The sequence below is a fragment of the Manacus candei genome, unplaced genomic scaffold (assembly GCF_025592945.1).
Source record: "Manacus candei isolate 608988 ecotype Guabito, Panama unplaced genomic scaffold, ASM2559294v1 h1tg000050l, whole genome shotgun sequence".
Classification (NCBI taxonomy): Eukaryota; Metazoa; Chordata; class Aves; order Passeriformes; family Pipridae; genus Manacus; species Manacus candei.
The window spans coordinates 36,456,526-36,484,082 of record NW_026138098.1 but is presented as its reverse complement, the minus strand read 5'-3'; the positions used below and the strand labels follow the sequence as shown (position 1 = coordinate 36,484,082).

Here is a 27,557-nt window from a genome sequence, read left to right as displayed (position 1 = left end):
CCCCAGTGTCATCAATCTCCACACTGAGCAGGTGCTGGGTGTTCACTTCCCTCTCATGTGCACAGCTTTGGAGGACTGAGCTTTAAACCTCCTCTGAGATGGCAGCTTGAAATGGGATCACTCTGGGAAATGTTCTCACAATTTGTTCAGGTCTTTTCCAAGGAGGCAACTAAGGAAAAATGGTATTTTTTCCATATTCAAAGCACTCTTTCAATGATTTGCAGTGAGGTTTTTTTTTTAAAGCAACTTAAAACCTGGCAAAATGTGCATTTATTTATTTTTCCCTCCCTTTTATTACTGTCAAAACGTTCCCCGAATTTGGAGAAGGGATAAACACGTCAGGGCTTCCAGTTCCCATGTGCACATGGGCTGGGAAGGAGCAGGGGGTGCTGCTGGAGGGATCCTGCTGGGGGACCAAAGGGACTGAAACTCTGCAGCTCGCTGGGAAAGCGATGGAAACTGGGAGAGGGAAGGGAGGGGGTTTGGAGGAGCTGCTGGGTCGGCTCAGCTGCAAAGTTTGGGTGCAAAACCCCCTTTTTTAGCTGTAAATGTGGTGTTTGTGACAATCCCAGCAAAGCAGATTGTAGGTGCACATCTCCTGGCTTGGGCACAGCAGGCTGGGAATCCTCCTGCTGGGAATCCTCCTGTTGGGAATCCTCCTGTTGGAATCCTCCTGCCTTCCAGAGCAGGGAAGGAGTGGGAGAGCATCACTTGAGCTTTAACCCCTTGCTTTCTGATTTCTCCTCTTTCCCCCCTCTGAAGATCTACTATTCTCTTTGCTTGGCCTGTGCTTGTGGGGAAATCCTGGAGCTGTAAAGAACAAAGCAGGAAGACCCTGGAAAAAATAAGTTTTCCAGAGAAAGAGCCATTGAATCCCATGGAAAGCCAAAGCTCAAAGCTGCTTCCATTTTCCATGGGGAATTCCAGCGAGGCTGAGCCCAGCTGCTCGTGAAAAGCTTGGCTTTAATCAAGTTCCTCATTTTTAAAGCTCAAACTACGAGTTCTCAAGGTGCTGAACCTGCCCAGGGAAGCTGTGGCTGCCCCTGGATCCCTGGAGTGTCCAAGGCCAGGTTGGGATCCCTGGGCTAGTGGGAGGTGTCCCTGCCCATGGCAGGGGGTGGGACTGGATGTTCCTTTCCATCCCAAACTATTCCATGGTTCTGTGATAAAAGCCCTTGGCACTGTGTGATGGGATGGGAACTCAGGCTTCATCTCAGGTGCAATTTTTGAAATGCATTCGCTGCTGTTCAGGAAAATCTACAGATCCACAGGGAGAATTCCTGAGGAAAACTTGGTGCAGACAATTATTCCCGTGTTTTCAGAGCAGAGCTTGAACAGCCTCCAGCAAATGGAGCTGCAGTCCAAGTGTGAAACAGCACAGAAATGAAATATTGAATAGTCACTCATGAATTGTGCTCTGAATCCAGGGAATCCCCCTCCCACCACTCCTGGCATTTTTGGAGTTGTGTGATGAAATTTCTAGCCCGTGAATACACAAATTCATGACGAACCCTGCTTTTTAATTTTCCTAGTTTTTCACTAGAAGTGCTTTTATTTTTACACCTGGCATGGAATTGTGATGAATAATTAGTGTCCTCCTGGGAGAACCAGCTTTTATCCCCCCCCAAGAGTGCAGGATCTGAAGAGGGACCAATAATGTGAATAAGGCTACAAATGATTGCTCTTATCCATGTTTCAAAGGCATTGCTGGGATATACAACTGAAAATAAAGATTTAGGCTTTCCAGAGGTCTCCTGGGAATAGAGAAACACAGGCCAGGAATGGCACTGCCCCATTCCTGATGATTCTGGATGGCAGAAGGAACTTTCTTATTGAAACTTCCCACTATAGAAATGCACTTTGGGATCTTAGATGCCCTCTTGAATGCTCTTGTATCTCTAAAATTAAGGAACTAAGGGGCTGGTTTGGGTTTGGGGGTCGTGGAAGACTCAAGGGCCTTTGCCCCCCATAAGCCGGGAGGGAGAGGGAGAGCTGGGAACAGAAATCCTGCCTGTGATATAAATTCCACCCAGACTGACAAGTTCCCCGAGTCAACTTAATCTGCTTTCTTCTGTGCCTGGGAAAGAGAAAACGGCCATTTAATTATTGGGAGTTAAAAATGATCCCCCTGATGGAGAGAGTCACATTAGTGCAATTTCCTTTGTGCTTCCATTCCTCTGAGGAACGTGGAAGAAGCTCAGGCAGAGATGTTATTTCAGGTTTAATTGTGTGGGCTCCAAGTGCAACAAATGTCCTTGTCCAGGCAAACCCTCTGTGCTCTGGGGGTCTTGGGTAGGACAGAAAGGATCCTGCTTTGCTCAGATGTGCCTCAGCCAGCTGTAGGTTTATTGATTCATTTATTATTTCTGTGGTCAGAGTGATCCCCTGTTTAACTTTGGCTCCTGAGGGGTTGTGCAGGAGCTGGTCAGAGCACAGGGAAGCTGTGGCTGCCCCATCCCTGGAAGTGTCCAGGGCCAGGTTGGAGCAACCTGGGATAGGGGAAGGTGTCCCTGCCCATGGAACAGGATGATCCTGAAGGTTCCTTCCAACCCATGATCAGTTTGTGTTTTCTAACAAACAAAACTGTAACAAATCTCAGCTGGGGGGGCTCTGGTGTCAACGAGCCACTTGGCAATTAAACCTTTAATTGCCTCACAGTTACAGCTGCAACTACAATGCAATTAGCAAGCCGAGTTTAATTTGCAAAGCCAGGCTCAGGGTAGGTGTGGGGGGACCATGCCAGTACGGGGAAGCTCTTCAGTCTCGGGTTTCACAGGGTCACAGAATGTCCAGGGCTGGAAGGGACCCACAAGGATCATCGAAGTCCCACTCCTAGGACTAGGAAAAAGCTTAATTTCATGCAGTTTTAGTGCATCTCTGAAATCCTGCAAACCAACAAGGTGAGGTGAGACCCTGGCATGGAGTGCCCAGAGAAGCTGTGGCTGCCCCTGGATCCCTGGAAGGCCAGGCTGGAGCAACCTGGGCTAGTGGGAGGTGTTGGGGTTGGAACTGGATGAGCTTTAAGGTCCCTTCCAACCCAAAACATTCTTGTGTGATTCTGGGATTCTTTGGGTTTGCACACTGGCTGCTTTTCAGGCTGCCTTGATTTACCATCCCAAAGCCACGTGAATAAAACTGCACCAGCAGCTGTTCCAGAGCTGGTCCTTGGAGGATAACACACCCCCTCCTGTCCAAGCAGTGCTCTCCTCCTGTAGCATGGAATTGAGACTTCTGAGTGTCCAAACACAAAATACTTTGGGTTTTCCTGGTTGAAGTGGTTTGTGGCAGGTATTCCCATCGGGAGCAGGCTGGATCTGCTGATCCTTCACTCTGGGCACCTTCTCGTGTTCGCTGTGGAAAGGGAAGTGCAGGACTGACCCTAAAACTCACCTTGGCTGTTTGATGCAGGGCCATCAGTGAAGGCTCAGGTGGTGTCAGGGTGTGTTTTGCCCATGTGAGAGTGGAGATCAGGAGGGGAATGCAAAGGACAGCCACCAAAATCCAGCTGCCAGGACTTTCCTAAGCCCTCCATGCTCGAGAAGACACAGAGATTATTATTTTATTTCATGCTCTATTTGAAAAATCACTTGCATTGTCCATCATGGTGGAATAGTTTCTTACAGCTGACAGAAAAGTGCATTGTTTGGATGCCAGTTAAAGCTCCCCAAAATCAGCTCAGCTGGGAATTAAATAACAACATTGATTTCAATATTTTGGAGAAATGCAGCATTTTCAGTCTTCTTGCCTGGAGCATCCCTTGCATTATTTAGTGTTTATCTAGTGGAGATGCCAAGGCAAGTTGCAACTGGATCTCCATTAATTGATCAATATTGTGATCAAAACCATTTTGTTTGGTTTCTTTACCTGCTTGATCCATCCAAGGGAACAGTTTGTCTCCTCCATGGAAAACTGCTCTGTGTAGGCTGCCAGGGAGGAAGAGAAAAGGGGGAAATTCCCTTTTATCACTGTATTTAACCCTTTAATTCCACAAAAGGTGAATTTTGCTCATGGCCTGAGGAGTAATTGTGGGTGTTTAGTGTCCTGCATTGCTTAATTACCCAGCAGGAGAATGGGAGACTTTCTCCAGGACGAGAAATGATAATTAAGGAGCACATTTATTACTGAACCCCAGGGAGGGAGGGGCAGCCTCCTCCTGCTCTGGTGTCAAGGATTGGATTCCTTCTCCTCTCAATTCCAGCCTTCCTCAGGCTGCTGTCCTGGCCAACCTCTCCTCTCCTTCGTGTGCTCTGAACCAAGAGATCTGCTCTCTCCTGCAGCAGCTCTTTGGTAATGAAGTCCCTGCTGGGCTGCTCTGGGATTGGTAGAAGAACACGGTGTTTGAGGAGGAAAAGCTCTGGAAAAGCACTTTGGGAAAGGGCAGGAGGAGCAGCAGAGGTGGCTCAGAGCCAGCAAACACCACCAGCCTTGTGGCTGTCCAGGGGCTCACTGTGCTCTGACCCTCTCCCAGGCTGGGCACTTCATTCCTGAAGCTCTCCCAGGACTGTCCAGCTGTGCCCAGAGGCTGCAGGGCTGGGGCAGAGTGTCCTTCCAGGGAACCCTGTGGGGCCAATCCCTGGTAAAACCCAAATGTCACTGTGCTGAGGCATCCCTTGTGTTCCTGCAGGGGTTCCTGCCTGTGCCTGGAGGAGGCTGTGGGGCCAGAGTAGGAGCTCCACTGATGCTCTGCAGGACAGAGGTTGCTTTCACTGGAACGGTTTGGGTTGGAAGGGACCTTAAAGATCATCCCATTCCACCCCCTGCCATGGGCAGGGACACCTTCCACCAGCCCAGGGATCCCAAACTGGCCTTGGACACTTCCAGGGATCCAGGGGCAGCCACAGCTTCTCTGGGCAACCTGGACCAGTTTCTCCCCACCCTCACGGGGAACAATTCCTTCCCATATCCCATCTAACTCTCTGGCAGTGGGAAGCCATTCCCTGTGTCCTGTCCCTCCATCCCTTGTCCCCAGTCCCTCTCCAGCTCTCCTGGAGCCCCTTTAGGCCCTGCAAGGGGCTCTCAGCTCTCCCTGGAGCCTTCTCTTCTCCAGGGGAACCCCCCCAGCTCTCCCAGCCTGGCTCCAGAGCTTGGGGGTCATCCTTAGGATGATCTGCACAAGTTTGGAGCTGGTTTGGTTCCTTTTAGGAGGTAAAGGGTTAAATGCTGATTAAAGCCAGAGGTTGGGATCCTAAAGAGCCATTTGCTGGAAAATTGCCCTGGGGCTGAGTATTTCAGGGATGATTGGAAAATAAAAGAAGATTTTACAGTTCATGTGAGTGAAAATACTGCTTTGGGGACACAGGGCTACCAGAAATGATGGAAAAGGGGGGAAAAGGTGGTTTGAACTCCACAGAGTGATGAGATCCCAAAGCCTGGCCTGTGTCCCAGCTGGTTTATGAGTGTCCATGGCTCAGTCACATGCCAGGAGATCTCAGATTATAAACCAAGGCAAGGCCATGGAAGGGGTGCTTTTCGGCTTCTGTCCTTGTTTCCCAGCCCAGCCCTGTCCTGGCTCACGAGGCATTGGAACCATCAGTGGCTTTTGGGGTTTGCTGTGAAACACAAACTGGGTTGAATTGGAGCAGTTTGTGGTTTTCCAAGTGTTTCCTGAAGCTCCCAGTTTCCTGCTTAACTCCATAGCTGCTGCTTGAGGCACAGAGGTGACAGTGGGTGGGATAATTGCCTTCAAATCTAAATAACTCCTTCCTTTTGGAAGCTGATCCCCTCTTTTCCGAGTGAAATGACTTTGGCTTTGTTTTTTTTAGAGCATCATTTTACCTGTTCTTGCCAATACCCACAATTTCTTGCTGGGCAATCTTCTCAGTCCTTTGGAAATTGGTATTTTAATTTCCTCCCCGCTATGTTCCCTGCACACTGGGGGGGAATGGCTGATGCAGTGTGTGGTAAAAATCATCTGTGCAATGTGGTGCTTTCCAGCTCAAATCTCCATCACTCCACGAGCTGAAAGTGAGGGAAAGTCATTCCCTGATGGGGGGTATTTGTTGGGGAGCTTTTTGCAGAAATATCCCCCTTTCAGCTCTGCTGAAGAACTCGGTTCTGTTAAAAAATAAATAAATGTATCCTTTAAAATCCTTTAGGAGTCTCTGAAGTGGGGGAGGCACCATTAGAGGTTGGTGTTGGGCCTCCTTGAGATAAAGGTCTATTTTTGTGCTTCTTCTTAGGTGGATACTGAGTGGGAAGAAAGGAACCAAAATTTGGAAAATTACTTTTAAAGGGGATTTAGCCTATAAAAGGAATGGAATTGGGGTTTATTGTGTGTCCTCTGCTGCATCACTTGTTTTTTTCCCTTCTCCTTATTTTCAAAGGTCCTTGGAAATTTAAAAGATTGGTCACTCCCAACCCCCAGCTTGGTCCTGAGCTCCTTTCTTGCCATTCAACCCTCGCTTTTAAATCCCCCTCCCAGGTCTCTGGGTAAGCTGATAAAGCAGATTCCCTCTCATAAAATGAGATGTTCAGGAAGGAAAGGTCCAGGGAGATGGGAATTCAGTGATGGCCAGGGGTCAGAGTCATTTTCCCTTTGATAGCAGCCTGTTTATCATGGATGAGTGTTCCCAGGGATTAGTTTCTCAGTGAAAATGAGCAAAATTACTCTGTGGTTTTCGTGTAGGGTGTTAAAGACCTAAATTTTTGTCCTTTTTGAGCACAAGAATCAGGAGAAATTTCCCCTGGAAGTGCAATATGTGAAATTTGGGGCTCGGTGGTCTGCATTTCCTCACTGTACAGATGCTCCCCTCAAAAACCCCTCACGTGTCGAAATCTTCTCCAGGCAACAGTTGGTTTGAAGCTTTCAAATTCCTTTTCAAGGTGGTTTTACTCACTGGGCTGGAAGGGACCTCAAAGCCCATCCAGGGCCAGGGACACCTCCCACTATCCCAGGTCGCTCCAGCCTGGCCTGAAGCAAATAACATTTAAAAAACTTAAGTCTGAAATTTCCTTTCCTTTCTAAAACATTTTTTTTTCTTTTCTTTCTCTCCCAGATGGGAAGGTTGAAGTGACAAAGGAAGGAGTGAAGCTGTGCACCATGGGGCCTGGCAAGGTTTTTGGGGAGCTGGCCATCCTCTACAACTGCACCCGGACCGCCACTGTCAAAAGTAAGAACGTTTGGGATGTCGGGGTTTCCTTGGGATTTTCTCACCTCTGCCTTGGAGTTACAGCCTCTGGCAGCTGTTTTGCTTTCTTCAGTCATGAGAGGTGTGGATTTTAGGGTGGGATTTAGCCACTGGGAGCAGGGAGGAGGTGCAGAGGAAGCGCTTCCCTGGATTTGGCTGCTCATTTTTGCTCCCTCAGGAACCTCGGGTTGATTTCCCTCATGCAGAGGAGCTCATCTCATAGTTTTCCTTACAATTCCTGCTGAATCTCATGGTATTTATGTTTTTGTGGCTTAGAAGAGCATTTCTGACCTCATAAGTCTTCAGTAAGTCAAGCTTAGTGTCTGTTCAGGACAAATTTTCTGCACTAAGCTGACTAAAATAAATCAGGAAAAAAACCCACCCTGGATGCCACTTGACCCCCTGCTCTAAACTCTTCAGCACTTCTCCTGTAATCTGATTTCTTTTATGAGTGTCCTGGGCAAAGGCTGGAGTTGCTCAATTAGGGGGAGGAAATAAATCACAGAAATACAGCATAAATACATTTTCCTCTAAATTCGGATGGATAGTTGGGATTTGGGATATTTGGTGCCACAGCCCTCCCTGATCCTGAGGGATCAGAGTTTATGATGGTGTCTTAAGCAGAGAGGTTTTATAGGAGATGATAAATAGTTGTGTGGTTTTAAGATGCTGTAGGGGAGAGGTTAGAAGGGTACAGATGGGGTAGAATAATACAAAGACAAGTCCCAGAATAATGAGGCCTGGGAATGAATCTCTGTCCAGAAAAAGGCCTTTTACAAATACCTCATTTTCCTTCGAAAAGAGAGAGAAAGGACAAGAACAAATGGGCAGAAATGACAAAACAGGGGAAGAGAACTGGATTCTTGTGTGAAGGACGTGCTGTTCCCGAGTTCTGGAGCAGGGCACTGAGAGATTCCATTGTCACCTGTGCAGACCTTGCACTGGTTATCCCAGGGAAATCTTGGCTACAACGCAGGCAGTTGTCCCAAATAATGCAGGAAATGTGCAGGGTAAGCTGTGCTCAGCTCTGGGGCAGCCCCACAGACCTCCAGAGTGTTGGGCTGCTCTGCTGGGAGGGCTCCACCTCCTTCCCCCAGTCCAGCAAGGAAGCAGCAGGAACACGGCTGGGATTGGGAATTGCTGATCCCCCCTCTGCTCCCTTGGTGCCTCATCCCTGTACAGCCCATTTCTCTGTCCAGGGGAAGGTTTGGGGTGTCGGGGGTGCTGATAAATGAGCAGCTTGTGTGATAAACACAATCAGAGAAAGTCAGGAAGAGCAGAGACAGAGGGGGAATGGCTGAATCCTAGAAAGGGCAACGAGAGGATGGTGGTTGTTTAGTTCCCTTTAGGAATGCAGAGCTAAAAGGCACCTGATCCTCTACTGCCAGGATCCCATCCTTGTGTAATCCTGCACAGCCACCCTACTCCTGTGTCCCTTTTCCCCTCCTTGTCTGGGGTCTCCCCCAGGAAATCAAACTGCAGCAGTTTGTCCTGGCAGTTTTGCTCCCACTGCCTTTCCCACGTCCTAAATCTCTTCTCTGGAGCAAAATTCCAGGTTGCCACTGGGCACTGAGTTGTGCCAAATCCTCTTTCCCTGGTTAAATTGGGGGCAGGAGTAAGATCAGTGCTCCAGGCACCTTCAGAGAGCTGTTGCCTTGAGGAAGAGGTGTCTGTGGTTGTTCCTCTCTGTCCCTTCCCCAGAGGTGTCTGTATTTGTTACTCTCTGTCCCTTCCCCACCAGGGTCGTACATTTATAATCCTGCACCTTCTTCTGCCACATTTGGAATCTCATTCCCAAAGCCAGCAAGGGACTTTTAGGTCTTTTTCTCTCTCGTTACTGCTCAAGTGAGAACCAGTTGTGATTGCAATGGGCTTTATATCCTTCCAGGTGACAGGGGAACTGCTCGAGCTCGACCCGACTGAGCCGAGGTCGGGGAGGAGCTCAGATCACTTCAGGGTGTAGGATTGACTTCAATGGGTACAAACAGCTCCCAGCTCCTGCCTGTGCCCCCAGCTAAATGAGAAATAAATGCCATGGATCTGTAGAAAGGCAAACCCCAGGAAATAGTCCATTCCATCTGGGGGGTGACTCTGAGCAGGTTTGTCTCAGCAGGCATGAACTGCTGGTGACTGTGGTGGAAGGAGCATCACCCAGCTCTCACTCAGAGAAACACTTGGGGCTTCCCAGTTTTCAGGAGGTGGATTCCCATTCCCTCCAGAGCATCAGGAGGGAATTTTTACCCACATTTTGATGTGTGTAGCTCCTTAGCAGGACATTCAGGATTCCTTTCTGGGCGATGGGGCTGCAGCAGGGACTGAGTGCAGGGTGGGTTTTTGGGGTGTGAGGCCCAGCCCTGCACAGGGGCTGGGAGGATGTGGCAGCTGAGTGGCAGCTCTGGCTGGAACTCGTTTCTCTCTGTACCCTGGCACTGGCTTTGTAAATAATGAAGATTTTAGTGTCACTGTGTTTAGTCTACACGGGCTCCTGAGCTGCTGCTCGCTCTGGAGGAGCAACTCAAAGGCATAAATCACCCCAGGAGGGCTTTGTCTTTTCCCTAAGATTTAGAAGACATTAAAATGTAATGATTCTGATCTGACTCCTGTTTCAGAAGGGCCTCTTTAATAAGGCAATCCAGGTCTTTTGAAAGCCTGCCCCGAGAGAACCATTAGAATATTTTGTCACAATTATTCCTGTCTCAAAGGAAGGCAGGATGGGGGCTGAGCAGGGCCTGGGGAGGAAGAGCAACCAAAGCCTTGGTGTTGAGGAGCACTGAGGAAGGCAGGGACTCATCTCACGACACGTGGCCTTGTTTTAAGACAACTGGATGATTTTTGACATCTGATTTCTGGCTGTTGTTGTTCTGAAGCATTTGCTTTTTATTCCCTGCTATTACAGAAAAAATAATAGTACTTTTTTGGGTTTGTTTTTTTGATTTGTCTTTTTTTTTCTTCTGGTGGCAACTGGTCAGTGTGTCCCAAGGATGTCACTGCTCAGGCTTTGTGAATCACTGCTGTTCACAGATCAGCTTCCACTGCACAGCCAGGGAAATCCAAACCAGCAGCTCCTTCCTTCCTCTGTCTGCATTGATTACCCTGAGCTCTCTGGTGCCTACATGCAAACCTTGATGCAATTTAAGGCAGAATCACAGGCTTTCCTCCCTGATTCCAACAAATAATTTAATCCAGTGCATTAGAAAAAGGAGAACTCCACTCCTTAGGGATAAACTGTGTCACACCTACAACGATGTCTCTGATCCCCCCTTACTGGTAACGTGGGGGGGAGAAGGAACGAGGAGAGGTCAGGTAAAAAAAAGCTTAAAAAAGACAAAATTACCCCCAGCTGAATTCAGGCTGAGTAAAAAAACTTTCATTTGCTGATAGACAAGATGTTTTTCTTGTGCTGTAGCTCTCATTCTTCTTGGATAGTGTGTGGAGCAGAGTTCAGCAGGACTTTTACAGGTGATTTTGGGCAGCACTGATTTTGTGAAAGGAGTGGATTCTTCATCTTCTCAGGATGTTGTGGTTATTCCAGGGGTAGCTTTAGCATCTGAAATGGATTCTCCTGGGAGCAAAATTCCAGTAGGAACCTTCCACAGGCTGCCCTTTGCAGGGGAGTTACACACTCAGCACCAGCCTGTGCTTTGAGGGGGACTGTGAGCAAAAAAGCAAGCACAGGCTGAGGCTGTTAAACTCTAAATTATGGAAATCTCTTTTCTGCTCCTCAAAAGCCACTTTCTCAAGCTCTCCCCCTCTTGCCAGCAGTGCTAATTGTACAGAACTCCGTGTGGCACAGTGGGATTAAGGCAGGAGTTTAGCAATTCCTTGCCAAGCTTGGATGAGTTTGAATTTTCCACTGCTGGGGTTTTTTTTATTTAATAGAGTCCTGTGTGCTGGTAGTTGCAGCCCCAGAAATTACAGAACTTTTCCAAGGAGCTTGGTAACCCGGGTTATTTGCAAGGAAAAATAAGGCAACAGCAGCTGCCAATTAAACCTGCAGAGCCTCATTAAAAGCCCTGGAGAAGGATGTTGGCTTTGTGTTTCTCCTCTAACAATTACAGGAGCTCAGATCTTCTTCAAACAGTCACACCCCTTGGAAAGAAGGCTGTCTTTACATATTCAGCCATTTGATTAAAACCTTTCTGCCATTACTTCAGGACACCCAGGATGGCCAGAGCAGAGTGCCCTGGGTGGAGATAAATGGATTTATCCTTGGAGAAAGTAATTTAAACCCTCCCTGGCACCGTATTTTTCTTTGACCTTTATGGGTTTTGCCAGGTAATGCAACAAAATGGGATTGGATTATTCCTCCAAGGGGATGATAACGAGGAGATGATGTTGAGAACAACGGGCAGGAAGTTTTTTCCTCCTCTTGCTGTTGAGGAGACAGGAGCAGCTGCAGGATGGCATCTCTGGGGCTCAGGAGGGACCAGCACAGGGGCCTGGCTGAAAGGTTAATGCAGACACAGTCTGATCCAAGAGAGAATGGTCTGGGATGGGAAAAGCACAGTGGAAAATTCATCCACCCCCTGGGTTTGTTGGGAGCCCAAAACGTTGCCAGGCCTGTGGGAAAAAATCAGAGCTGGGGAAGGAAACAGGGCAAAAAAAAAATAAAGGAAATAAGTATCAATGTCTTGATACTTAATTGGATTATTAGTTGTTTTTAAATAGGAAGGGTGTGGTGGAGACAGAATGACCCACCCTGGGCTTGGGTATCAAGCCAGTGTTTAAACTGATTTCCTTCCAAAATCCAGGGATTATTTTGTTTTTACACTTGATGCAGTTCTGGCACCTCAAGATTCAAGTCCCCACTTTGCTCAAAACCTCAAAACTGCTGTGGCAGCTTTGGGGTTATTCCTTATCCTGACTGATCCTTATCCCTTCAGGAGTTTGAGGAATGCCCATTGAAATGTCTCCTATTCAGGCTTTCAGCTCTGAGAAGTCTTAATACAGAAAGTTCTGTCTGGGAAATGTTGGGAAGAAAATGCTGGAAAAGACATTTCACATGGATATTTCTCCTCCTAAGCAGCTGCAGGTGAACCAATAAAGAAAAGAACAGTATTAGAGAAGCACAAGGATCAAGGGGAAAACTCTGGGCACTGGGACAAAGCTAATCCTGAATAAATTTAATAGGAAAACAGAAAATAGAGAGAAAAGTAAAACCCACCCCCAATTCCAGTCAAATGAGGCGCAGAAAACTGCAACATCTCCCATCCTGAAAACTGAACAAATAAACCCAAAGAAAAGGAAAAGAAAGAATTGGGGGGTTTTTTTGATTAAAAGGCCTAATTAAGGACTTTGAGAGACAGGGGAGATTTGCTCAGGAACAAAGGCAGCACAAACACCCCTGAGAACAGTCAAAGGAGCTGCAGGTGAGCCCTGGGGGTTTCTTGGGTTTAGTAACAGCTCAAATCAAAGAAGGAAAAACCCACACTGCCAATTCCTTATAAGCCATCCCTCACTTCTGCAGCTCCAACTGCAGCTGCTCCCAACCCAGGGACTCAACAGCCTTGAAATTAATGCATTGATCCAATAAAATGGGGGAAAAAATGCATTTCTTCAGAGAAACAAATAAGATCTTGCCAGAGCTTGCACCTTCCTTATTTATAAGTTGCTTTTTCTTTCAGCCTGGGGATTCTCAGGAACTGAGTGTGTGGGATTTTGTATTGTTTCTGAGCTTTTCTGTTAGAAACACTGAAAGGGGAAGGGAAAGAGAACAGAGAATGAAACTTCCAAATTTTGGGGCTTGGTGTTTAAGTCAGAATAAGACTCCACCTCTCCTTATGTGTTACCAGGGGTGCCAAATGCAAGGTCCAGCAGAAAGCATCTATTTCCTGGAATTATGGAATGGTTTGGGTTGGAAGGGACCTTAAAGCTCATCCAGTTCCAACCCCAACACCTTCCACTAGCCCAGGTTGCTCCAATCTGGCCTTGGACACTTCCAGGGATCCAGGGGCAGCCACAGCTTCTCTGGGCAACCTGGCCCAGGGCCTCCTCACCCTCCCAGGGAACAATTCCTTCCCAATATCCCATCTATCCCTGCCCTCTGGCACTGGGAAGCCATTCCCTGTGTCCTGTCCCTCCATGCCTTGTCCCCAGTCCCTCTCCAGCTCTCCTGGAGCCCCTTTAGGCCCTGCAAGGGGCTCTCAGCTCTCCCTGGAGCCTTCTCTTCTCCAGGTGAACCCCCCCAGCTCTCCCAGCTTTGTAGGAATGGGGTTTGAAAACTTGTTGCAGCCAAATGTGCAAATGGAGCACTGGAAAATCTAATTTGATTTTAGAATGAGGTCAAATACCCAGAGAGAGAAAGTTCTGTAAAACTGTTCAGCCCAGAAAAATCCTTGAGGAACTTTGCTCCAACACCTGGAGGTTCAGACATCACAGACAGCTTTAAAACTGGGCATTTAATTGTAGGGAAGAGCTGTCAGGGTTAAATCCAAGGTTAAAAACTCTGTTTGCCAGAGCAAATAAAGTAATGATAGATAATAATAAAGTGCTGTTTGTTGTGTGTGATACAGAAGAAGTGTGATTGTCACCAGGCAGGGGAAATGAAGCACTTGGGTTGTTTTGAAACAATTCTGTGGATGTTTTTCCTGTTGGTTTGACAGCAGAGTTGAATCACCTGAGAAACCAGCCCTGTTAAACACAGTTAGAAGCAAATGATGACTTTGTCTGTGCAGCCCTTGAAGAGTTAATTAATATTTACAGCAGCTGTCAAATAATTAGTTCACAAGAGCTTCACTGTCACCCCCTTTTAGAGGTGCCACTGGAGATGTTGCTGATTTATGAAATATGGCCAGAGCAGTTGTGATAAATGAGGGGCCTGAACTTTGCTAAGGACCAAACCTTTGGTGTGAGCAGAGGCTGAGAAACCAGAGGATAGAATGGAAGTATTTGCCATTGATAAGGAATTTATGGGCTTTGCTCAGATGAAAACACAACACCCTGCCCAGGGTCTGCTTGTGCCTCACCACTGTCAGAAAGTTTCTTCTCTAGGCTATTTCCTGGCACTAACTGGGGGACAAAAAGCTGCTGGGTACCAAGACAGACCCAGAACTGCTCAATTTGTGCTTCAGAACCAAAGCAACTCCCACCTTCTGGTCTCTAAAGCCTCTTCAGACGAAGGGAAAGCACCCTGTGCTGCTTTTGCTGCTGCCCATAAAAGCAGAGTTTGCACAGATTATTTTCCCCACGGTAGCTCCGGGTTTCTTTCTGAGTTACACTGGATTAATGTCAAGATTTGATTATACCTTTCTGTGTTGGAGGAGCTGTGCTTCCCTATGTTTGAAGTCCATCACTTCCAATAAACTTCCATTAAGGGAATCAGAAAACAATTCTCCCAACCAGAAGCTCTGATATGTTCCCAGCCAGTAAATGGGCTGCAGTTTGTGTTGCTTGGAGCCAGGATGGAGCAGCACCATCTCCAGTGCCCTTGTCCTGTTGCACCAGGATGATCCTGCTGCCTCTGCTGCTGTGGCAGCAACCAGAGCTCCAGATCTCTCCAGCCCCCAGCAAAGAGTAAGATTTTTTCAGTGTTAAATCTGCTATGGAATTCACTGGTGATTATTTTTAATTTGTATTCTCCCCTCCCTCCTTTGCCAAATTGTGGGGTTGTTGTGGCAGAACAGGTGGGTGAACACTGATACTAAAATGATTCTTAGATACTCCCTGGTTTTGTTTCCTGGTTTTGCAGGACTTTGGAGCTCAGAGCAGGGCAGGGCACCCCTCTGGTGGGTTTGGGACAGGGGCAGGGCAGGGAATCTTCCCTAGGACATCCCTGGAGGAGCACAGCTTGCAGCAGGAGAGGGGACAGAGGGGATATCACAGACTCCCAGACTGGTTTGGGTTGGAAAGGACCTTAAAGCTCATCCCATCCCACCCCTGCCATGGGCAGGGACACCTCCCTCTATCCCAGATTGCTCCACCCTGGCCTTGGACTCTTCCAGGGGGAGATGAGCAGGCAGCACGTGTGGGATTACTTGGGAGGGGATGGAGAGCAGCTTTTGTGGGAAGCCAGGAGGGCCTGTGGAGTTTGTTGTGGCTGCCAGAGCTGCTGGAGCTGCTGCTGGAAGTAGGTGGCTGGTTGGGAAGGCGGTCCCTGCTCTCCTTTGGGGGGGGCTGGCTATTTTGGGAGCAGGAGGTGTTGGTGGAGCAGATGGCTGTGCCATGTGCTGTGTTACAGCCTGGTGGAGCTTGGACTGAATGGATGGGAAAACAGAATAGAGGGGGGAAAACATGTCTGTCCTACTGCACTGCTAACTTTGCTGCTGGATTTATTCCTGCTTTTCACCCTCTTGTTGCTGATTTACCTTTGGGAATCATGAATTCCTTCGGGCAAACTCGGTGTCCTGCTCGCTTTGAGGGCTGACCCACTTCTCAGCCTTTCCCAAAATATTCAGGTGAACCTGCAGTCTGTAAATTCTCCTAATTGAGGAGTACAATCCCCTCAGAACTGAGCTTGTAACCACTGAGCACATGGAAGTCCTGGGAGCTCCACAGAAAGTTTCTTTTGATTAATATTTCTTTTTATTATTAAGTGTAAAATGTGAAAGGCCAGAGATTAATTTGTGTAAAGAACAGGAACCACTCACAGAATTGTGCAGTGACATCCCTGTGGCCAGTACAGGGATTTTCCAATATCTTGGAATCCTTTTCAATATTAGGGTGCCAAATGCCCTTTAGGCCCTGGAAGGGGCTCTCAGGTCTCCCTGGAGCCTTCTCTTCTCCAGGGGAACCCCCCCAGCTCTCCCAGCCTGGCTCCAGAGCTTGGGGGTCATCCTTAGGATGATCTGCACAAGTTTGGAGCTGGTTTGGTTCCTTTTAGGAGGTAAAGGGTTAAATGCTGATTAAAGCCAGAGGTTGGGATCCTAAAGAGCCATTTGCTGGGAAATTGCCCTGGGGCTGAGTATTTCAGGGATGATTGGAAAATAAAAGAAGATTTTACAGTCCATGTGAATGAAAATACTGCTTTAGGGACACAGGGCTACCAGAAGTCGTGGAAAAGGGGGAAAAAGGTGGTTTAAACTCCACAAAGGGATGAGATCCCAAAGCCTGGCCTGTGTCCCAGCTGGTTTATGAGTGTCTGGCAGTGGGAAGCCATTCCCTGTGTCCTGTCCCTCCATCCCTTGTCCCCAGTCCCTCTCCAGCTCTCCTGGAGCCCCTTTAGGCCCTGGAAGGGGCTCCCAGGTCTCCCTGGAGCCTTCTCTTCTCCAGGTGAACCCCCCCAGCTCTCCCATGGCCCTGGGGGTGTGTCCTGCAGGAATGAAGGTCCCTGGAAGGTTTTTAAGGGCACTGCTGTGACTCCACATGCCAGGGCTTCATCTCCCTGGTGTGCTGTCAGGGTGGAACTCCAGCCTGGGGGAACCAGGAGCAGCCCTGCAGGGGTTTTGCAGACAATTCCTGTGCTGATAAAGGGAAATCTATTCCTTCTGTAGCATTCAGTTCCTCATCTTTATTCCTGACCCCCTGGCTGTACTTGGATTGCCTTTGCACTTCTACAGGGGAGCTGTTTGGTGTCCTGGTTTCATGGATGTCGTTTGAAGTGGGATTTTTACATGAACAAGCATTGAAGGGAGACTGAAGTGAGGGAGGTGGCTGTGTAGGGCAGCTTGAGCTGTACAAGAGCAAGGCTTCCTCTGCCCCAGCTCTGTGTCACTGCTGCTTGGTGCTGCCCAGCAGTGCCAGTTCCTGTGGGAAGCAGAATTCTTGATAGGAGCTGAAAATCCCACTGTGTTTCTGGGGACTCATTGGACTTCCCAGCCCGCTCAGCTGCAAACGCTCCGGGACAAAACAACTGCTCTCGACCTTCCAGCACAAATCCATTGGCTTGTGGCAGCTTGCATCAGTCAGGGGGAAGTAACTGGGAACTTGCAGTGCTGGGAAACTTCTGGTGCAGTAATCAGGGAATCAGAGAGACACAGGATCAGTGTGTGTTGGAAAAGATTTCCCAGCCCATGGAGTCCCCCCTGTGCCCGATGCCCACCTTGTCCCCCAGCCCAGAGCACTGAGTGCCACGGCCAGGCCTTCCTGGGACACCTCCAGGGATGGGCACTCCAAACCTCCCTGGGCAGCCCCTGCCAAGGCCTCACCACCCTTTCCAGCAACAAATTCCTCCTCCTGGCCAACCTGAGCCTCCCCTGGCACAGCTGGAGGCCGTTCCCTCTCCTCCTGTCCCTTGTTCCCTGGGAGCAGAGCCCGACCCCCCCCGGCTCCCCCCTCCTGTCAGGGACTTGCAGAGCCAGAAGGTCCCCCCTGAGCCTCCTTTTCTCCAGGCTGAGCCCCCCCAGCTCCCCAATAAAGCCCAACTCAGGTTTGGGATGGTGTAGAAAAGCGTGTAATTTACTTGCACTTATCAGCTCTAAAGGTTCCTGGCAAAGATGGATTTCATATTATTTAAGTGCCAGTGCTTAAAAGCACTTGGATACCAAGTAAATTGACAAAACGGCAGATAGGCTTTTTAATTAAAAAAAAAAACCAAAACAAGGCTCCAAACAAGTTCTCTATATTCCATGTTTGAAAAACTCATTATATTCCATGAATTGCATCTTCTCAGGGAATGGACTCGGAACGGGAGCACTTTTATTTATCTTTAGGCTGCAATAAAACCCACCCAGACAACGGAATCTTGACAGCTGCATTCACTCCTCTGAAGTTATTTGTGAGAACCTTTACTTCTGAATATCAAAGTCAGGAGTGTTTGAAATGGGTTTGGTGAAGCTTTGCCCTTTTCAGCCTCTGCCTGAAGCCCAGTTCGAGGAAATGAGATTTAAATAGTGTCTCGTTTTTAATTAACCAGAGGAATGAGGAGTGTGGGCAGAGGCTCAACTAGATTTTGTTAGTCCTTTGGTTTTTCAGGGCTCTGTAAACAGCAGAAAGTGCAGATGCCACTTTAAAACTGTCTCCTCTTTTCCTCTGACACGTCCTGGATGCCCTGAAGTGTTTTTTTGATGGGAATTGAGTTGAACTCGAGGCATTTGCATTGAACTCCAGACATTTGGAGCCAGCTGAGCAGCTCAGATAGCACTGAAAGCCAAGTGCAGAGATCTGAACAAGGCAAAAGCCTTGCTGGCTTTGAAGAACTCGAATTGTCTTTATTTCTTGCTTTTTCAGCTCTCGGGTTACTCTGCCCACCTTACCCGGAGTAGAAGCCAGGAATAGAGACAGATTAAATTCCCACAACGTGCCCAGCTCAGGGCCTGTCTTTTTAAACTTAGATTTTATTTCAAGGGCAAGGCAAAGGGAAGAACGTCTTTGTGGTGGAGTGTCAGTGTTGAAGCATTTGGGGATTTGCCAACGTTTGGTGCCCTTGTCCAGATCATCAATGATAGTGTCTGTATTGATGACCTGGATGGGGCACCGAGTGCACCCTCAGTGAGTTCACAGATGGCACCAAGGAGTAGGAGTGTTGATGTGCTGCAGGGCAGGAGATGGCAAGGAGGGGGAAGGAGGAGCACTTGTGGGCTGAGGGTTGGTGTGGGGGACAGGAACTGCCTGAGCTTGGCATCCTGGGGGGTGAAAATGCCTCGTGGTGGGTGTGTGGATGTCACCAGCCCCATTCCAGAGGGGTGAGCCCTTGCCCAGACCCCTCGGGGTGCTGGCAGCACAGACAGAGCTGGGACGTGGCTCTCCCACCTTCCTGGCCCACCCCTCCCACCCTCTCCACTTCAAAGCCCCTTGGCATCTGATGAGTTCCCGTGTCCTCTGCTTGAGGAGGCTCTTGAACCACTTCAGAGCGGGTTTTGTGCCTTGCATTTTTTTCCCTGTGCTTTTGTGATCCTCCAGCATTTCCCAACACTTCTGTGATTCTTTCTTTGCCAGACATCCCAAATATAGATTTATTGTTGTCAGATCCTCTCTGCAGAAGAGCAAAGTTGGCTTTGTTCTGTGCTGTTGTAACATCCCTGCTCGGGGATATCTGACAGGAGTTGTTATCAAAGCCTGTCACATCTCCTCAGGCACAAACACAAACAGTTCTGTGGGTGCTGAGCAGGAGCTGCAGCACATCAGTTTGGTGGGGCCTGGGGATGAGCAGAATCTCCCACAGACCCCACACACCTTCCTTGACATGGTAATTACAGTCTAATGGGAACTGCAGGAAAATTGATTTCTTCCTTCTGCAGCGGAGTCAGAATCATGGAATCCCAGAATGGTTTGAGTTGGATGGGAGATCATCTTATGCTCATCTTAATCACAGAATCATTACATGGTCTGGGTTGGAAGGGACTTTCAAGCTCAGCTCATTCCAGCCCCCTGCCCTGGGCAGGGACACCTCCCACTATCCCAGGTTGGTCCAAGGTGCATCTAAATAATGCAAAGGTGGAACTGAGGAAAAAGGAGGAAATAAGGGGAATTTAGGAAAATTTAGCTGATGTAGGGGAGCAGTTGAAGGCTGCTGTGCTTTGCATGGAGAGGAGACTGAAGTGGTGTATCTGTGATGAGCAGACACCTCTGTATTGATCCTGGCTCCTCTTGGTTGGAAAGGACCCCAGCAATCCCTGTCCAACCTCCTCCTGGAGAGGCTCTACCAGGGCAGCTTTGTGCAGACAGGTCCTGAAACCCCAGGGGATGGAAATCCTGCCCCTCTCTGGGCCCTGTCCCACAGGGACACCCCCTTGGGGTCCACGTTTTCCTTCCTGTCCAACCTGAACCTCTCAAACTCGGAGCATTGTCCCTGCTTAGGGAAGCTGAGCAACCCCACTTCCCAGGAGGAGCTGGGGGCCAGGGATCCCAGGATTGGCAGGAGCAAACCTCAAGGAGATGCAGCAATGTCCACCTCCTGTTATTCCAGTGCACTCCTCTGTGTCCAGGGACACAGGAACTGCACTGGGAAGGATCTGGGTTAAATATTAACTCTCCCTAATATGCTAAAACCCCCTCCTTTGGGTTATTTTTAACCTAAACATGCAGCTGGATAAACACTTTTGCTGGCAGGAGGGAGGGGGAGCACGTGGGAATGGGGAGTGTGGGCTGGATTGCTCTGGGTAGTGGTGACAAACAGTGAAAGGTCCATAAATCATCTTTATTCTGCTTTATGACTTTTGGGTAAGATTTAACAGGTTTTAAAGTGCTCTCCTGCTTCGGGCTTGGAGCTGTTTGAAAGCTGGTCCAGTTTGTGTGGGGCCATCAGGGGACCTGCAGAGCTCATTCCCAGTAGTCCCAGCTTTCAGAAAGGATGGCATTTTGGAGGGGAAATAAATATACCTGGAGTGAAGCACACAGCTGAAGAATGAGTTGAGATTTCTGCTTTGTTCTGGGAATGTGGTTTTGGATAAGCCCTCCTGTCCTTCAGCACAGGTGTCCATAAAACCAGGATAATAGGACTTGCTACTTGAGATTGGAAACTTCCTGGGAGAGGGCTGGTGTGTCCCAGGCAGTCAGCACTGATCCTGTGTGGGGTTTCTGAGCTGTGCTCTTGTGCAAAGTGTCATTATTTGTGTGCAGTTGCTGATGGCAGCGTGTTATTGAACAAAAGCTGTGGCTGCCCCTGCATCCCTGGAAGTGTCCAAGGCCAGGTTGGAGCAACCTGGGCTAGTGGGACATGTCCCTGCCCGTGACTTTAAGGTCCCTTCCAACCCAAACCAGTCCATGATTCTCTGAAAAGTCTTGTGATGTGGCACTGAATCTCATTAAAATGTTCTTTTTGGAACAGGATGATTGTAATTCCATCATTTAATTCAGTCACTGACAAATTAAGATCTTTCATTAGCTGTTGTCATCTTCATTTACTTCTTTTACAAGAGAAGTGTTTTTAACCTGCCTGGATTTCCCCTGGAAAGCGTGGACACTGAAGCATTACCAAATTTCACTGGCAATAGTAGATTATCCAATTAGATTGTAATTAGGAAGTTTTACCTGTCCCACAGCATTTGCACTTCTATGTCCTCTTTGTAATGAGCTCATTAAATTAAGTTTCTAAAGATACATTTTCGAAATGCAGGGTTTGAAATCTAGAGAGGACAAATTGCTTCGAGGTTGGTTTGGATTTTTTTTTTTAATTAGTATTTTTGTGTGGTTTTTTTTTCTTTTTTTTTTGGCAGTTCAAATATTTCTAAAAGCTTTCTGGTATTTGCTTAATCACTGCTGGGTTTTTAATTGTTGCCTGACAAACATTGTAATATCTAAAAAGACTCACTAATTCCCAAGTTTTATGGAGCAGCAGGAAACGAGCTGATCTTGTTTTGGCTGCTGCTACCAGGGACTTTTTTTGTGGTTTGAGAGAAATCTTCCCTCCAAGAAGAGGAAGATGATGAGGGTTGCATTCAACAGCCATTGTTCAACCCCTGCTTTATTAATACAATAATCTCCCCTCAATTATGAGCAAATAAACTGCTGGATCTGGTTCAGCACTGACAAGAGCTTAGAACATAAATGGGTTAGAAGATTAAGGCTCCAAATCAATTAAATAACTGCAAAGTTTCCTTTCACTTCACGGGACTTGAGATTATATCTTGAGTCATTTTTCAGCCATATTTGCTCATCTCTCTTAATACATTTATAATAAAAATCACTGTGCCAGGATTCACTTTGAATTCAGAGAGTCCCAGGCTGGTTTGGGTTGGAAGGGACATGAAGGATCATCTCATTCCACCCCCCTCCCACTAGCCCAGGTTGCTCCAAGCCCCGTCCAACCTGGCCTTGGACACTTCCAGGGATCCAGGGGCAGCCACAGCTTCTCTGGGCAACCTGTGCCAGGGCCTCCCCACCCTCACAGGGAAGGATTTCTCCCCAATAATGAATCTAAATCTCACCTCTTGTGGTTTAAAACCCTTCCCCCTTGGCCTATCACTGACCATGTAAATAGTCACTCTCCCCCTTTTTTATAAGCCCCCTTTAGGTACTGGAATTTAAGGTCTCCCTGGAGTCTTCCCAGTTGGAGAGATGGTAGAGATGCAGGGGAAACGTGCACTTGAATTCCTGTAGAAAAGATTTTCACGTCTCAGAACAACTGTTCAGTCTCCCTGGTTGTTCTCAGACATAAAAATCAGAGAGACTGAACAGTTTCTCAGGCACTGAGCATTTGGAGGATGAGAAATTTAAAGGAAACAATCTCGATTTTCCATCTTAGTTGGCAAACTAACTCTTTGTGTTCGGAGAAGAAAAATAATGTTGTGAAACCATAAGAAATATCTGTGTTTGCTTGTAGTCTGATAAAGGGGAAGTTTACCAGCTTTGGTCCTTTAATATCAATTTATCCCTGAGCAGCATAAGAGTAGCAATGGGTAAGAAAATGATTCCTCATGGAGAGAAACACTCATTTCCATATTGCTTCTGGGTTCTAGTCTTAGGTAATGAGCTGGGATGGATTTGTATGGGGTTCTGAATTCACTGTGTGTCTGGTCTCAGCTGCTGCTGGAACAACATTAATGTCCTTTAATCCCTGTTGTAACTCCCACTGCCATGGGGTGTTCCAGCTCTCTGGTGTGTTGGGAACCCAAATCTGACCCAGAGTGGTGTGAATTTTTCCAGCCCCAAAATGTTGCCGGCTGTTTGCAGTGTGCACAGATAATCCTCTGCTAAAGTTTCCTTGTTTATCCAATCCTTGAGTCCCCAGAGCTTTGTTGCTGGGACAGGAACAGGCATTGGTGGCTTAGGGAGCTTGTGTTTGTGTCCCAGCCTGGAAGCAGGGGGGGCTCCTCCCGTTGGAAGCACTTCTGAGCTGGATCTCAGAAGAGAGAGAGGGGGAAAAAGGCCCCTCTGAGGGTCTCTAAAACATTCTGGGCCTGGAGATGAGGAGGACCCAAGGCTGATCTTTTGATCTTCTCTCTCATGCCATCCTGAGTTTGCTCTCCCTGGTCCTGGCAGTTCCTTTGGTGCCAGGCAGGTCCTTTTTCTCTTCCAGGGAGTCAAGCTGAATAGGGAGTAGCAGCCCCTGGGCTGCTGGCAAAGTGCAATGGATGTGATCCCTCCTTCTCCTCCGAGGAGAGGAGAAGGTGTTCCACCATGGAGTCCTAGACAAGAAACTGTTGGTATATACAAGCAAATTCCAGGGTGGATTTAGTAGTTTATAAAACATTCATTATCCTCTGCAAGATGCTTGGGTTTGAGGCTGCCATTGTATCCACAGGAATATCAGAGAATCAGGGAATCCCAGAGGGCCTTGGGTTGGAAGGGACCTTAAAGCCCATCCAGTGCCACCCCTGCCATGGGCAGGGACACCTTCCACCAGCCCAGGTTGCTCCAAGCCCCGTCCAACCTGGCCTTGGACACTTCCAGGGATCCAGGGGCAGCCACAGCTTCTCTGGGCAACCTGTGCCAGGGCCTCCCCACCCTCACAGGGAACAATTCCTTCCCACTATCCCATCTAACCCTGCCCTCTGGCAGTGGGAAGCCATTCCCCCTTGTCCTGTCACTCCAGGCCTTTGGAAATAGTCTCTCTCCATCTTTCTTGTCAACCCCTTCAGGCCCTGGAAGGCCACAATTGGGTCACCCCAAAGGTTCTCCTCTCCAGGCTGAACAATCCCAGCTCTCCCAGCCTTTCCTCCCAGCAGAGCTGCTCCAGCCCTCTGATCCTCTTGGGGCCTCCCCTGGACTGGCTCCAGCAGCTCCATGTCCTTGCTGGGCTGTTCCCCAGATCTCGGTGTCCAGGGGATGTTGGTGTGTGGTGGGAGCAGTGAGGGACCAGCATGGACACACATTCCCATGCCCCAAGGCCAAAGTTGTTGTTGGGACCTCTGTGCTCACAAGATTTGCTTAATGAAAGAGAGGGAAACACTTCTCTGTGGTTGTAGGAGCTGAAGGATGTGCTGTCCCATTATACCCCAAACTGCCTGATGCCCTTCAGCAGTTCCAGCAGTTCCAGCACCTCATCCATGACATATCCCACAATCTGTTGGACACACCACACAAATCCTGAAGGATTTGCCAACTGGCACTGAAGTTCACATTTGCTCGACTCACCATTTTCTAAGCTGTGGGATTTTAGGAGGTAAAGGTTAATGCCATGAAAAGTCAGCCTCTCCTGAGGAGGACAGCCTGTCTGGGGTACCTTTGGCTCTAGTTTTGTTGTGATGTGGGGTTATTTCTCTGCTCTTCCAACTTATTTTCCTCCAAATATTTGTCAAGTTGCATATCATATTTCTCCTAAAGGGGAGGCATTAACCTTTATTAACCACTGCAGAGCCTGGAACTGCTCAAAGACTGAGGGGATAATTAAAGGCACATCTCAGGGTAAGTTCACTGCTCCTCAAAGTCCATTAGTTTTTATGGCAGTGATGAATTTCACTGAAGTACTAATTGGTTTTTCTCACTGTATGGAAAACCATGATGTGAATCAGTGCTGTAAATTCAATCTTTCCGAGTCCAAAGACATCCACACTCATCAATAATCCTGGAGTTTTTGTGTCCTCAGAGGTGTATGTTTGTTAGAAAAGGAAAGATGCCTCAAGCTGGGACAAAGAGTTGGATGTATGAGTGACACCACTGGGGAAATTCTGAATGGCAGGGCTTGGGATGGATTAATCTTTCCCTGCTGAAGGCAATCCTGGCCACTTCTTAAATGTTGGTGCCTGGAGTAACAAGGGGGTGATTTCCAGGTGGAGCTGTAGGAAAAGATCCATCGGGAAAGGCTTGTGCAGGTTCTCTCTGCTCTCTTTGGGAAACCTATTCTGACCAGCATTAAAGCCGCAATTAATCCTCTCAGAGCTGTGGATAATTCAGTAGAATCCTGGGATATCCTGAATCTGTAGGGACCCACAGGGATCATCCAGTCCAACTCCTGGCCCTGTCCAGGACACCCCAACAATCCCACCCTGTCCCTGAGGGCGTTGTCCAAACGTTCCCTGACCTCCCTGGAAACCTCCTCAGTTTGCAACCCCTTTCAAGCAACAGCATTTCTCCCCAGTACTTTTTGCTGCACTTTCCAAGCCTGTGAAAAGTTTCTGTTGCAAACAAAAGTGATGGGTTTGGGGGGAAAAGGATTTTAAGGTCTGTGGAGAGATTTGCGTGTCTGGGTGGGCAGAGGAAGAGCCTCAGCACTTGACACGGGCTCTGGCTCACAGCAAGCAGCATTTTTGGCTGCAGCACATAGAATTCAGCTGGTCACATCCTCCAGGAGTCATGCATCCACTGGCACAGGAGTATTCCCACTCCTCCTGGTGAGGGATCCTGGGGAAGGAAGGCAGCCATGGGAGCTGCTGGCGCTCACCAGGATTAGCCAAGGGGGATTCTTTTCTCCCCAAAAATTGTGTTTTCTGTCACCTGCCCACAGCCTCCTCCTTGTGTGGTGGCTGGGATGTGCTCTGTGGGCTCTGGGCACTTTGGGAATCTCACTAGAGCACAGGGATGGGAGAGTTATCCCAGACTGTGGAGCAGTGGTTCCTGAGAGCTGAGGCACGGAGAGCCCTGAACAGGTCACAGGGTCTGAGCTTTAGGGACAAGATTTCCATGCAAAGAACTTATTTTCCTCAGGCAGAGGCTCAACCAGATCCCTACAGAATAATGAAATGAGACTGTAAAACTAGAATGCAGTTCCAGGGTCTGTTTATCAGTGGAAATAATTCCTTGCTGATAAAATCCTCGAGATTGTGTCTCTTGGCAAACAGGGAACTGATGGTCCCGTTTTAAAACATGTAATGAGATTATTTTATCTTTTATGCTGAGAAATTTATCTTTGTCTTGAGAGAGTTGGGATTGTTCAGCCTGGAGAGGAGAAGCTTTGAGGTGACCAAAGTGTGTCCTTCCAGGGCCTGAAGGGAGCGTGCAGGAAAGATGGAGAGAGACTATTCCCAAGGGCCTGGAGTGCCAGGACACAGGGAATGGCTTCAAACTGCCAGCAGGCTGGGATAGTTGGGATAGTGGGAGGAAATCCTTCCCTGGGAGGGTGGGGAGGCCCTGGCACAGGTTGCCCAGAGCAACTGTGGCTGCCCCTGGATCCCTGGAAGTGTCCAAGGCCAGGCTGGAGCAACCTGGAAGGTGTCCCTGCCCATGGCAGGGGGTAGAATGAGATGATCTTCAGTGTCCTTTCCAACTCAAACCATTCTGTGGATCCCATGATTTATACAGGTTATAAATAATGCAAGGCCATACCTTTTTGCCCATGCACTTCTTTATCTTTTTAAACATTTTTCTTTACCAATCTCAATTGCTTTCCTTAACTCTCCGAAAATCCTCTGTTTATAAAATGGACATTTCAATGGGCTGAAAATTGCCTGGTCACAAAGTCAAGGCTCCCAATTCCCATGCAAATAGCTTATTTTGTTCTTTAAGCTGTTATTTACACACAGTGGTCTGTGAACTTTTATTTGTAATAGAAAGAGCAACAAGTACCGAGGAAGGAGCTGGAGTCTAAGTGGCTTCACTAAAACGTTGTGGTGGAGATTTCACAGTAGATTTGGTTAAACCCATTTTTCCCCATTCAGTTTGTCACTAATCACTGCTTTCACTAATTACCTTTTTTGTCTCCAGTAGCCGCTGGAAACAGCTCCACAAAAGCCAATTTGTTGTGTTCATAATGCGAAATATGCCACGACCAATTACACTGCACGGGCACCATATATTTAAAATGTAATCAATCATGGGAACACAGACCACAATTTATCTCCCTGGCTGCACGTGGAGATTAATCCACAGTTTTTTTCCTGAGACTGTTTTATGGCTGTGCCAGCTTCCCGTGCTGTGGCACCATTTACCGGTACCCAAATTTGATTCCCATTTCCAGAGGGTAGGGATAGATGGGATATTGGGAAGAGATTCTTCCCTGGGAGGGTGGGGAGGACCTGGCACAGGTTTCCCAGAGAGGCTGTGGCTGCCCCATCCCTGGAAGTGTCCAAGACCAGACAGGGGATGCACTGGATGGTCTTTAAGGTCCCTTCCAACCCAAACCCTTCTGTGATTCCCAATCTGCTTGTGCCTCATGTTTGGAGCAATGGGAATGGTATCCAGGGAGAAAAAGGGGGGATGAAGATGTGAGAACAAAGAAAAGAACAGGGGTGACCGTGTGAATTGTTCTCTTAATGAGAGAATTAATTTTCTCCCTGCTTTCTATCCAAGTTGAAAACCTTCCCACACAAAAACCTCGATGGCTTGCTTCGATTTTCAGCTTTTTGTTTGGTACCTTTTCCGATGATCCCGGTGATTCATTTTTTGTGGGGCTCATACTTAAAATTTCACATCTTAAGTTTCCAAATGAGCCCAGTGAGACAGGAGCTGGGGAGCTCATGGTACCCATCCAAGAGAGATTCCAGAGCTGCACAACTTCCCTGCCTTTGTTTACTTCACTCTCCCACAGTTCCTGTCAGCACATTCTTGCTTTGGCAGAGCATCTGGAGGCCTGCAGCTGGTTCTGTTTGTGATGGAAAGTCCATTTTTGGGGTCTTTTCTTGACTTGCACTATTAGTTTTATCTGCTAGAGGTGTGTGGAAGCAGAGGGAACTGGGCCACCTGGCCCTGGAGTCACCAAGAGTCCAAGCAGTGTCCTTCCCAGGAGCCCAAGCAGCTTGG

General features: G+C 48.1%; 1 protein-coding gene across 4 annotated transcripts in view; it reads left to right on the top strand.

The window, feature by feature from the left end:
* The window catches only part of PRKG1 (protein kinase cGMP-dependent 1), a 377,420-nt gene that overhangs the window by 163,455 nt on the left and 186,408 nt on the right, over positions 1-27,557 (top strand). For all 4 annotated transcript variants that reach the window (XM_051799629.1, XM_051799628.1, XM_051799630.1 and 1 more), the window contains one exon: positions 6,996-7,109. In XM_051799629.1, coding sequence (XP_051655589.1) covers positions 6,996-7,109 — 114 coding nt within the window. The remainder of the gene's footprint in view (positions 1-6,995; positions 7,110-27,557) is intronic.